This window comes from Pollicipes pollicipes, unplaced genomic scaffold (genome assembly GCF_011947565.3).
Source record: "Pollicipes pollicipes isolate AB1234 unplaced genomic scaffold, Ppol_2.1 Scaffold_5724;HRSCAF=6776_pilon_pilon_pilon, whole genome shotgun sequence".
Taxonomy (NCBI): Eukaryota; Metazoa; Arthropoda; class Thecostraca; order Pollicipedomorpha; family Pollicipedidae; genus Pollicipes; species Pollicipes pollicipes.
This window is the reverse complement of record NW_023596746.1, coordinates 2,016,565-2,028,571: the sequence shown is the minus strand read 5'-3', so window position 1 is coordinate 2,028,571 and position 12,007 is coordinate 2,016,565. Positions and strand designations below refer to the sequence as shown.

Sequence of the window (12,007 nt, the reverse complement as noted above, 5' to 3'; positions counted from 1 at the left end):
GAGACCTGCTGACGCTTAGCGCTTCCCGAAGCTCATGAGACAGTTGTTGATTTACCAGCTTAGCGGCGCCCGGCACGGCTCAGAGGCATGCATGACGGAGGCTTTCCTCGTATATCAGCTTTCACAAACAAACCGGTCGGACCAGGGTTGAGTGGCGATGCACCGATAACTTTTTACGGCGTTCGGCGTTGCGTGTCACTTCCCTTCAACTCTGATATGATCCGTTTAAAGCCCAACGAGTGCGAGAGGGCAATTATTGCTAAATACCTGCTGTTATATGAGCAGCGGTCATGGGATGGTGTTAGTCACGTTATGTTGGGGTTAAAGCATTGCCATGTGTCCATTGGCAAACACTGACATACGCCGCAGCCCTGCACACTTCGTCCCCCTGTGAAAGTCGCCCCGGCGAGCGCGTCATCACAACCGGATGCGGATGCATGGCGTCCACACGGATCTAGTTCCGTTTCGCCGTGAATGCTTTTAGTGCAGGTTATTCTTGTGAGCTGGTTCGTGCTGCCGCGGTGCACGGCACTCCCGAGCGGCGGTTCGTGCTGCCGCGGTGCACGGCACTCCCGAGCGGCGGTTCGTGCTGCCGCGGTGCACGGCACTCCCGAGCGGCGGTTCGTGCTGCCGCGGTGCACGGCACTGCCGAGCGGCGGTTTGTGCTGCCGCGGTGCACGGCACTCCCGAGCGGCGGTTCGTGCTGCCGCGGTGCACGGCACTCCCGAGCGGCGGTTCGTGCTGCCGCGGTGCACGGCACTCCCGAGCGGCGGTTCGTGCTGCCGCGGTGCACGGCACTCCCGAGCGGCGGTTCGTGCTGCCGCGGTGCCGGCACTCCCGAGCGGCGGTTCGTGCTGCCGCTGCACGGCACTCCCGAGCGGCGGTTTGTGCTGCCGCGGTGCACGGCACTCCCGAGCGGCGGTTTGTGCTGCCGCGGTGCACGGCACTCCCGATCGGCGGCGTGCTGCCGCGGTGCACGGCCACTCCCGAGCGGCGGTTCGTGCTGCCGCGGTGCACGGCACTCCCGAGCGGCGGTTTGTGCTGCCGCGGTGCACGGCACTCCCGAGCGGCGGTTTGTGCTGCCGCGGTGCACGGCACTCCCGAGCGGCGGTTCGTGCTGCCGCGGTGCACGGCACTCCCGAGCGGCGGTTCGTGCTGCCGCGGTGCACGGCACTCCCGAGCGGCGGTTCGTGCTGCCGCGGTGCACGGCACTCCCGAGCGGCGGTTTTGCTGCCGCGGTGCACGGCACTCCCGAGCGGCGGTTCGTGCTGCCGCGGTGCACGGCACTCCCGAGCGGCGGTTCGTGCTGCCGCGGTGCACGGCACTCCCGAGCGGCGGTTCGTGCTGCCGCGGTGCACGGCACTCCCGAGCGGCGGTTCGTGTGCCGCGGTGCACGGCACTCCCGAGCGGCGGTTTGTGCTGCCGCGTGCACGGCACTCCCGAGCGGCGGTTCGTGCTGCCGCGGTGCACGGCACTCCCGACGGCGGTTCGTGCTGCTGCGGTGCGCGGCACTCCCGAGCGGCGAGGGTCTCACCGGTCTCTTTTCAGCCGGAGAACGTCATGCTGCTGAGCAAGAACCGGGCGCAGCTGAAGCTCATCGACTTCGGTCTCAGCCGGAAAATCGACCCGAACAAAGAAGAGCGTCATATGCTCGGTAACGGCCCCCCGCTGAGTCTTATCGGCGCTGGGCGGCGTCATGCCGATGGAGTGGTGTCGAGTGGTGCACACGTAGTGCCGATGGAATGGTGTCGAGTGGTGGCCGCGTAGTCAGCCACCGCCTTTTGCACTGAGTGCGCTCACGCTTTGAAATACAGATGGGGTTTACCATAGACGCGGTACGATGCCTGCTGCTCTTCGGGATTGTACACGGGTAAATTTGGCGATAAATCTGGGATTGGCGGCTCTCAAATTTGATCTTAGCTTTTCTTGTTGAACTTTAAGGTGATGACATCTTAAGTCGTTAATACCAACTGCTTGTAATTATATATATATATATATATATATATATATATATATATATATATATATATCGTTATATTAAATATTTGTTCACCGAGAGACACGCATTGTCTTCAAATATATTCGTTGCTGAACGTTTTGGATTCATCGTAAATCCATTCCCAAAAGCAATATCTGACTGTCTAACTAATATATATATATATATATAATCATAAATATATATTAAGATTAGCATGCATAACGTGGTAAAGGTGGAGTGATTTTTGTGACGTTGCTAATCAGTGTATGACAACGACTGACCCAAATATTGTGTTTATGTCACTGGTGCGCTTATCGCGCATGAGCAGTATTTTAAAGGGATGTTCGCTTGTAAAAACTGATGCTCACTGAATGGATTTATTTCTACATGCCTTAACGACAAGCCTAAAAGCCATGTTTACACGAGCGGCTGTCAATCCCAGTACAAATCACCTGTGGGCTTCCCTGACGACTGAGCTGTCGTTCTGCTGCAGGCACGCCTGAGTTCGTGGCGCCGGAGATCGTGAATTACGAGCCGCTGGGCCTGGCCTGCGACCTGTGGGCGCTGGGTGTCATCACGTACATCCTGTGAGCAGCCAGCCGCCTGACGTCTGTTGAGGCTGTCCTGGGTCGCAATATCGTCGCATGGCTATTATGTGGTAGACGTTTTACGTTCACAAAACGAGTGTTGCAGAGGTACTCACGGATATTCAATGGTCTTTACTATGAGAAATTAGATCGACTTGAAACTATTTACCCCGGGCAAAACGCCCAGTATGGCATTAGTTCATGACCGCCATGGCAATGTCAAAATAGAGCAGAACTTGTTGAGAGTGGCATCCATCTTCATTTGCGATTTTTAGCGTTGGATGATACTGTGCTTTAATGACGGGTGCGATTTCCTATCCTTCTTGAACGATATCAAGCTGCTGCCGGCCAGCCAGCCCCTGACAAAGATGCGTTCTTTTGGAGGGCCGCCGGTGCGTACACGTCCGCGTCTTGAGTATCAATCTGTCTCTTGAGCAGACTCTCCGGGGCGTCTCCGTTTCTGGGAGACACCCAACAGGAGACGTTCGCCAACATCGTCGCTTGTGACTACTGCTTCGACGACGAGTACTTCAGCGGCACGTCGGAGTCGGCCAAGGACTTCATATCGCGTCTGTTCGTGACAGACCCCAGGTAATCCGCTGGTTGCTGGGTGCCGTCAGCTGCCCTTTCAGCAGGTGATGACTGCGGCTGTGGCCGTTCCAAAATGGCTGCTGTGTAGGCGAATCGGCATGATTCTGCTTGCCGCTGCTCTTTGTGAGCACTGGACTGTCATCGAGAACTTCGTGAATTGGTTACGGCTATTGCTGTGCATGGAACCAGAAAGTGGCTGGAGGCGATAGGGCAACGTTCAACGATCACTACGAATGGGATCGGCTTGAATGTCTGATCCACGGTTTTTTTGACAGGCGTCGAGCTACCGTGCGGGAGTGCCTGGACCACCCTTGGATCCAGGTGTGTGCATTCTTGTGATTGTCTCACCAACGTGTGCGTTCATCAACGCGAACATAGTCTCCTGAATCGGACCTTTGTGATGGGCCTCCGTGTGATGGGCCTCCTTTGTGATGGGCCTCCTTTGTGATGGACCTCCGTGTGATCGGATCCGGCTTCTAATGCATGCCGATACTGAAGGATCCACGAGCATAATGTGCTCAGCTAATCACATCACGCGGTCTCTGTATCTGTCCGCACGTGTGCGCTGCCCTACACGGCGTCGGGAAGCCAAGGGTTGCGAGAGGCTCTGAAGGCTGCAGTGATTCTGTGGCATCTGGAGCTCTATAGAGCCTAATCTGTCTAATCCCCCGTCCTCCTGTCCTCTGTCTCTGAAAAACCACATGATCGGGTGATTCATAGGCGATGTTAATTCCCGTGTCAACCGAGCCTTCTCTGTGTTTGGAAGACAAGTGTTAAGGAAGCTTCGTGGGAAGATCAAAGGCTTTCACTTCACTGTTTTGCGTCACTGCTGAAGCATCTGAAATATTCTAAGCGGCTGATATGATCTCCAACCAAGAAAAGTGCAGTTTCCAAGCCCTAACACGCGCCCAGGTGGCCGGTTGAATCCTCGCTCGGGTGGGGGATTCAGTTTGGCCCCCTCTAGAGATATCAAAAACTAAGGGAGCTAGAGACACCAAATTCAAAAGTTGTGCTGGCCTGTACGTGAGCTCATTTGTGTCAACATTTAGGGTTCCTAGGTAATCACCTTCGGGTCAAATAAAGTCAAACAATGTCAAACTCCACCTTGGTGTCCAAAGTGCCTCCAGAACCTAGATATTTGTTCTAAGCAAAAAGTCACTGGTGCTTATTTGAGGTCGATGACCTTGTTTGAACTTTCGAAAGCTATGGTGACCAAAACCAAATAAGGCTGTTTTGAGTTTTGCATTTCAATGAACGTTAAAGATTGCGGTAGGCAGTATATTCCTAAAAACAAAATGCTAACCTGGGTCATTTTAGGTATGTCACCTATTATGTCCTTGAAGCAGTCTATGGGAGGTTAAAATACGGTCCTGATATCAATAATTCCAAATGAGCACCAGAAGCCATCCCATACTGCAAGCTATAGAGCACTAACACAGGTTGGTTTTGATCTTGGTCGGACTTTCGTACCTGATCTGGGGTGAATGGAACTGGTTTATTAAATTGTTGCATTGCCTGAAAAACTTTCTCAGAGATGTATGGCATTGTCTAATATTCCGCTGTTGCATCATATTGAATAATTCCCTAGAAATTGTCTTCAATGCATCCATGGCCTGACTTTGACTACCGTGGGTCAACTACTTGACGAGGTACATCTATTTTTGCAACACCAAACGATCTGCTGTTCAATTGTCTATAGCCATGCCAAATTGGGCGCGGCTAGACCGTTTGGAAACCATTCGAGGAAAACCTCTGGAGAGAATTAAATTGACCCCCACCCGAGCGCGTGTTAATGATACAAAACTGATGGTTGCCTGACGGGCGGTGCTGTATCGCTGTGAATCCGTGTGATAACCTGCAACGGACAAGACGCCTCGTGGTCTGCCGCGGAAACGTCATGTTCTAACTGCCCACCTTAGTGCTTCACAGTCTGGTCACCGAAAGACCCATTCAGCATCGCTCGGACCCAGTGTTTAAACCTTGACCATCGTCATCACTTTTCGGACACACAGTTACGGCTTTCTCCCGAAGCCCGTGTTACAAAAATGCAGTGGTGATCGGGTCACTCGCCATGCATACATTACCACCAGGATCTGACAGTTGTGTGCAATTTTAGCCAGCGAGTGAGGCGGAGCATACGGAACAGTGGAGAAGACGGTGAACATCGACAATCTGAAGACATACCAGGCGCGCCGCCGCTGGACGGCAAGTTGACTCACCAGATGACTCTAGAGGGGTGAACAAGTTTAACTGTAATATGGCGTGTGCGTGCGGGTGGGTGTGGGGAAAATGGGGGGGGGGGGGGGTGTGTGGGGAGTGCCTGGACCGTGTGAGGAGTGGGATACCCAGAGTAACTTGGGTTCTGCAGATGCTTCTGGCTTGAACTGCAGCCAAGTATGAAGGAATACGCTCACTTGTTATATGCTCTGTGCACTTATTATATGCATTGCATGCTGCCCTGTTAGTCCTTTTCAGACATTATTGTAATCAACCTAGCGTTTAGAGAGACGTGAAAATGAGATGTTGCGTTTCATGTACGATAAAAACTGCGTTAAAAATCCTCATGACTTTGGCGATCGGTATCGAGGCTTATATGCGTCTCCCCCCCCCCCCCCCCCACTTTTAGCCTACCCTTTGTTATCATTATGCAGTAGTAAACAAATGTATTGCGAGCTGGTCCACAAGCCAGGGAAGTCTACGTCAGCCAACCGCAAATTGTGTAACTTTATCGCCCTCCCCTATCCCCCCCCCCCCCCCCCCCCCTCCCATCTTTGCAACCATCGGTCGTACTGCCAGTGAAGTTTTCAGCACCAATGAGCATAGCTCTTTAAAGGCTGGGGTGGGGACATGTTCAAGCCAGTGGAAAAGTAAGTGGTTGACCAGACGGCATATTTCTACAATGGCGCTGCATGATCACCACTATTTTTCGTCTCCATTCGGCTAACATGGAAGTGGTGAACTATTTAAATCCCAAAAAAGCGGAACTCGAGGTGAGACCTCGGCGACGATGGTGTCGCTGCGACACAAGGATAGCTAATACCGTCGCCAAAGAGAACGGACCATTCGTGCTGCCAACGATGGCGGTAGGTGTGTGTGCGGACTATCGCGCGCTGCTTGCCGCCAAACATAGCCCTCGGTTCCTGAGGTGACGGGCTCCATTCGCCTGTAGTTTTTTGTTATCTCCCCGCGGTTAACCAATTACGCCTGTTATCACCTACCTCGTTCCACGGTGCGGGTAAAGGACATTTGGCGCTGCCAATGTGTACAAATATGGATGCCTCACCCCAAGTTTCCCGAGTGTAAAGGCGAACACCCACAACACAGATGGGGTCATCTGTGGATTTTATGTGCGCGGGGCTACCATTTTTCGTGCTGCGAACGCGGCCTTGGCACACACGTACACATTGTTAGTCGCTTGGAGGCCAGGCCCACGGTGCCTTTGGATGCGCCCTTATTAGCGCTACTGGTAAGGTGAATATGAATCTGAATTACGTAGGTCATTGGCCCAACAGCGCATGGGGTATTAGTTAGCCACGACTGCTGATGCTTATAGTTGTATAAAAATTGGGACCGGATTGGCCGTCGGGACGCTGTCGGCGCGCACAGAGGTCCTCCCAATACGGCGGCGACCAGGGTTGGCCTTGTGGCACGTGCTGTAGTGCACTCCCAGAATGTCGACCTTCGCGACTGAAAGGACAATAAGGTTAAGTCAACTGCAGGTGAAATTAGAACAGAGGACGCTGCATGATGTTGGCAAAAACATTTCTGACATACTTAAATTGAGAAACTATCAACGGGCCTGGCCATGAAATGCCTCTAAGTCAAGCTGTATCTCAATACCAGGTGCGTCGTGTGGAGCGTGCCTCATTGACTTAACTGGGGACACCGAAAAAACTGGAGGGTGAAAAGTTATGCTTCACGTAATTAACCTACTCCATGTGCTTAAACGTGACATTCCAACCAAAGTACAAGTGGCCCCACCATATTCTTCAGTGGAGCCAAACCTTATTGATATGGTGACATGGAAAGTTGTTTATACCGTTACTATGGCATAGCGTAGCAGCATTACAGTATCAGCAAGCTGCCAAATGCAGCCGCCTATTCTCGACCGTGAATGTGTCCGAGAGCCATAACTCGTGTGCCCTCCAGTCGCAGAGCCACTGACGCAGCCCTGTCGTGCCCCCCATGCAGCACTCCATGCGAGTGGTGACCCTGTGCAACCGTCTGTCGAGGAGCGCCAAACTGCGCAGCCGGAGCCAGAGCCTTGAGCTACTGGACCAGCGGGGGGAGCAGACCCGGGAGTCCGTCAGCGACCTGGCCGTGACCGCGTACCAGGTTCAGTGTCCACGCTCGTCACCACCGACCGCCACTGAGGCCTGCCCACCGCTCCGGTGGGTTGCGGCCCACCGGGGCCTCGAGAGTGTGCCAAGCTCAGCCCACTCCTTGTCCAGTAAGCGCGAGTCCTGCTCAGAGCCTTCTTTAGATGAGGACAAAGGGAGGGGTAACCGACACGGTTGTACTGTCCAGCCGATGCGCCGTGCGCAACATTTGCATGGTTGCAGTCATCACGAAACTTGGCTTCAGGGCCCAGCCCAGCCCCAGCCAGCCCAGTTCAGTACAGTTCTGGGCGGCTGGTCTGTTCTGCTCTGTGATTTCCCCAGACCTTTCCTCTCATTATTCAACGTTGCGAAGAATGGAGTGTGGTGCCCATACAGGATGGTCGTAGAAATACGACGCGTCGACCGTCGCTCTCCAGCTGTTCCATTTGCCTTCTCAAGCTCGGCGGCCCCGCTCTCACGCCACGCAAAACGACGTCACGTTATAACCGCTGCCAGTGCATTGTGCATGACTTTGCAACTAATACCGCGTGTATTATCGTGCATGGGCAACCATGTAGCAGATTGCTGGACGCCACTTTCGGCAGGACGAAAACTTCATTGTGTCTGCTCTGTTCTGCGCTGCCGAGGAGGGCAACATCGCGGGCATCAAGCGACTGTTTTCGATGGCCAAGATTGACCCGAACCTGGCCAACCGGGTAAGTGTGCTCAGCGGTTTTTAGTTGTGGCTCAGACGGAACAATTGGCATGCTGGGAAATTTCGGAAATTGACTAGGTCTCTCGGCGAGGCGGTTCGATTCAAAATCATTCCCACTTGGACAGCTGCGCACATGCCTACTTTTGTTTAGCTAACAAACGCTTAGCGAACCGTCCTGTTGCTACATTCAGATCATTCCGAGACGTCGCTCAAAAGTTGGATCATGTTGTGCGTGCATGATGAGATCCCGCGTGTCTCTAGGGACTCGCTGCGATCGTTCACTCAGCACTGAGCTGCGTCGAAGTTACTGGATGAATGATGCCATCTGCGAACAGCACACTGAATACTCTCTCAGCACTGGGTTGCGTGGATGAGATTCGATGGGTCGGTGCCATCTGTCAACAGCAAGGCGAAACATCAGTTCACGTGGCCGCCGGCCTGGGTCAGCTGGAGGTTCTGCGAGTGCTGCGCACGAAGGGAGCCGACCTAGCCCGAGAGGACGAGCGCGGAGACAGTGCTGCTATCTGGGCGGCCCGCCACGGCCACCCGGGCGTGTTGGCTTACCTACTTGGAGAGGGCGCCAGCATCGACAGCAAAAATAAGGCATGTCCAGATTCACCCTGCCTGATTTACCCCCGCCCCCACCCCACCCCCACCCCGATTCACCCAGCCGTAGTGTGATGGGTTCGAGTCCCTTTAGTCACTTGCTATTTTTTCTCTGGCTGGGATGGCCTGCGGACGGTGGTGGCGGCTGCGCTGAGGGCCAGATGACGTCAGAGGCCAAGACGGACCGTGTCGAGCATTCTGGAACGTTAGCTAGTTAGTTAGCACAAGATTTTGCCGCCTTTTGCCCGGAATTTTAAGATGGAATGATAGGCCAGGGCTCATGCAACAGCTACTACTTAGCAGGAGTGCTGGTCCCGGAAATCCTTCCAATCGCAAACTTGGACTAAATGTTTAAAATGGTACCGATTTGGTCAAGAAGCTCACTTTGGGCCCTCGAAGCCCAACTTATGAAATGATGCATTTCAATGGGAACGTACTGAACAAAGACTAAGACAAGTTGTACGAAGCCTGTGTATGTTTTGCCGGGATGGGATTATGTACCCGTGGATCATGGATGGAAACGTTCATTTATTCGGGTGCATTCGCAGGATGGTTACCCGGTGTCAAGTCAGTGAACGCACAGGAACTGGTACTTAAAGGCCTACATTAAGTTGAGTCATGGAGGGTCTCAGGATTAATGAAAACGATTGAAAACTGGGCCATGATGATTTAAGACTCGTCTGTTTCACGAGTTTTAGATAATTTTCCTCGGGCTCGGTGAATATGCATTGATGCCTAAACTCTCTAAGCTAAGCTTAAACTCGCGCGGTGGAACCTTACGTCGATTCCGGGGCGGGGGGGGGGGGGCATTTAGTAAGCGTGAGAGACACACGTAACAGCCACATGTACTAAATGCCGCTAGCGTGGCGCGGTGGTGCGTTAGGCTAGGTAGTCTGCGTGTGTTAACAGTATTTCAATATGTGTACTACAGATGTCAACTTATCGCAGTAGTTATAATGCGGCCATCATAGTACAATTTGATTGTTGTTGATCTCAGGGCTGGGTCGCTGGATTACGTTTTGAAGACTCTTACCGGCTTAGCTCACCTCCCCTGGACACTTTTAAAAATAGATGAATTACAAATATGCCCGCATCAGAAGTATAGTTCCCCATTCAGTTGGGTAGTTCCAGCCCCCCCCCCTCACTCTTACCAACTTTCAGAGGAAAGAGGGTCTATCCGGGGAAGTCACGTGCTTGGTGCAGTAGGTAGGCTTAGCCATTTTCCCGCCCGAGTCCACTAACCCCAGCTTCTATTGTGAAACCATACCACGGCCGGCATGTTACGCCCAGTTCAGATGATGTAGGATGCCAAGAAGTCTCAGGAAAGTTGCTGCCTTGCAACGATAACGGCGGAGAAGCGGAGATGGTCAACCACGGGCTGCACCATTCATTTTGTAGCTATGCCATCAAAACCCACCGTGCATGAGACGACCGATGACAACGCCGGCCGCCACAGTCGGAAGCCGTTACCTGACGGGGCCGATAGGACCGCCTGACGCCTGAGTGTACCGCGGATACCGCTTAGGAGGGACTGGCGACCTGACGGGACCCACCTCCGGCAGGCTGGCGAGACGCCGCTGCTGGTGGCGTGCAAGTACGGCCACTTACCCGCCGTCCGGCTCCTCTGCCAGCACGGGGTCGCCCTGAATGCCCAGGATGACGTGAGTACGGCACGAAATGACATCATTCGGGCGCAGCCGTGGTCGGTGCTTTGACCGATATGGTGGTTTGCATTGTTTGACAATGCGGACGCAAACGTATGTGGAATGCCAGGCATGGATGTAAACCTGAATCTCATGCCGTGCAAATGCGTAAATCTGGGATTAAACCACGGCATGACAAATTAGCCATCATCACACTGGAAACACTATTTATCCGTGAGCTTGCTTCCGCCCTGACCAAACACCTCAAATCACGCGTAGCGCTTAAAGTCTGAGGGCAGCACGTCAACAGCTGGAATCTTTGCTGAATGCCAAGTCCGTTGTGACAAATGTGCGTCCACCAGTGTGACCCCCCAGATATTTCTGCCATATACCACGGCATACTACATCAGATACTCATACGTTACATTTCCACTGAGATGTATCTTTACCGTAACATTACTTATAAATCACCTGAGGTGTTTTAAAACCGCATGTTCAGCGGAAATATGTTGGAATCGTTTTAACAATGCGGTCTGTTTTGAAAAGGCAGCATGAAATTTGTATGGAAGCTCTTAAAGCGTCTTACAACATTTCAACGCATCGCTGTGGAAATCTGGAGAGCAAAATTTGAAAGCTGGAACACCGCTGATTTTGTCTTGGTAACCAGATCGCAGGCAAATTATGAAAGAATGTCATATATGAAAAGTCCAGATCATCTCCTTCCCAATTTTAGTATGCGTCATTAGCTTCGACGCAGGATTATATGGCACGGTATCTGTGAGCGTTGTGGTAGTGCTCGGTTCAGATTTCAATTAGCACTGCCAGAATGGATTTACGACTGTTTCTTGAAACAGGTAACATTCAGTTCTTTGGGCATTTGCCACAACCACCTCCTAGCACGCAGACCCATGTAGAGAGGCCTTCCTTATGATTTGAGTTACCTTATAATTAATAAGGCTACCTTATAATAATAATAATTGTGTATGATTAATATAATTAATCTATATAATGATATAATTATATAAGGCTACCTTATAATTTGCAAAGGATATGCAGATCCCATGATATTCAATGGTGGCGTTTGTTGGTGAATATGAAGTGATTTTTAAATCCTAAGATCAAGCGAATCCTGCAGCGCCTTAATACGGAAAAGCGTTTGATGTCAAAGTAAGGGTCACGCACAACTTGATGGTCGCGGATGGGCGACAGGTCTGGATATCTTAGGATTTAAAATGTTAAAATCACTTCATATTCACCAACAAAGGTTGCCATTAAATGTAATGAGGTCTGCATATCTTTCGCAAATTATAAGGCAGCCTTTTCCATTCGGAATCAGGATATGTTATCGCGTGATTTTTCATTTTTCAGTCTCCTGTTTATGCACAGAGGGGTCGTGTTCATTTGTGTAACTGTGACCGTTGTCATTGCGAGCGATGTCGGTTGAATGTTTTAATATTTAGCTGTTACTTGATTGAACTGGTACCATCGTACTTGTCCTGATAATGATACGCAATATATCGAAACTCCTCTTACCATAATATATATATATATATATATATATATATATA

General features: G+C 51.8%; 2 protein-coding genes across 2 annotated transcripts in view; both read left to right on the top strand.

Moving 5' to 3' along the window:
• Positions 1-1,548: 1,548 nt before the first annotated feature.
• Positions 1,549-5,317, top strand: LOC119102295 (death-associated protein kinase 2; the record flags this gene model as incomplete). Its single annotated transcript, XM_037225662.1, is given in 5 exon segments — positions 1,549-1,654; positions 2,472-2,565; positions 3,004-3,156; positions 3,432-3,477; positions 5,273-5,317. Coding segments are annotated over 5 exon segments (444 nt in total), but the record flags the coding sequence as incomplete, so codon positions are not given.
• Positions 5,318-6,233: 916 nt separating this feature from the next.
• LOC119102294 (death-associated protein kinase 1-like) overlaps positions 6,234-12,007 on the top strand; it is a 38,716-nt gene continuing 32,942 nt past the window's right edge. The window contains exons 1-5 of the mRNA XM_037225661.1: positions 6,234-6,239; positions 7,348-7,491; positions 8,081-8,191; positions 8,596-8,793; positions 10,359-10,457. Of these exons, the coding sequence (XP_037081556.1) occupies positions 6,234-6,239; positions 7,348-7,491; positions 8,081-8,191; positions 8,596-8,793; positions 10,359-10,457 (558 nt within the window). The remainder of the gene's footprint in view (positions 6,240-7,347; positions 7,492-8,080; positions 8,192-8,595; positions 8,794-10,358; positions 10,458-12,007) is intronic.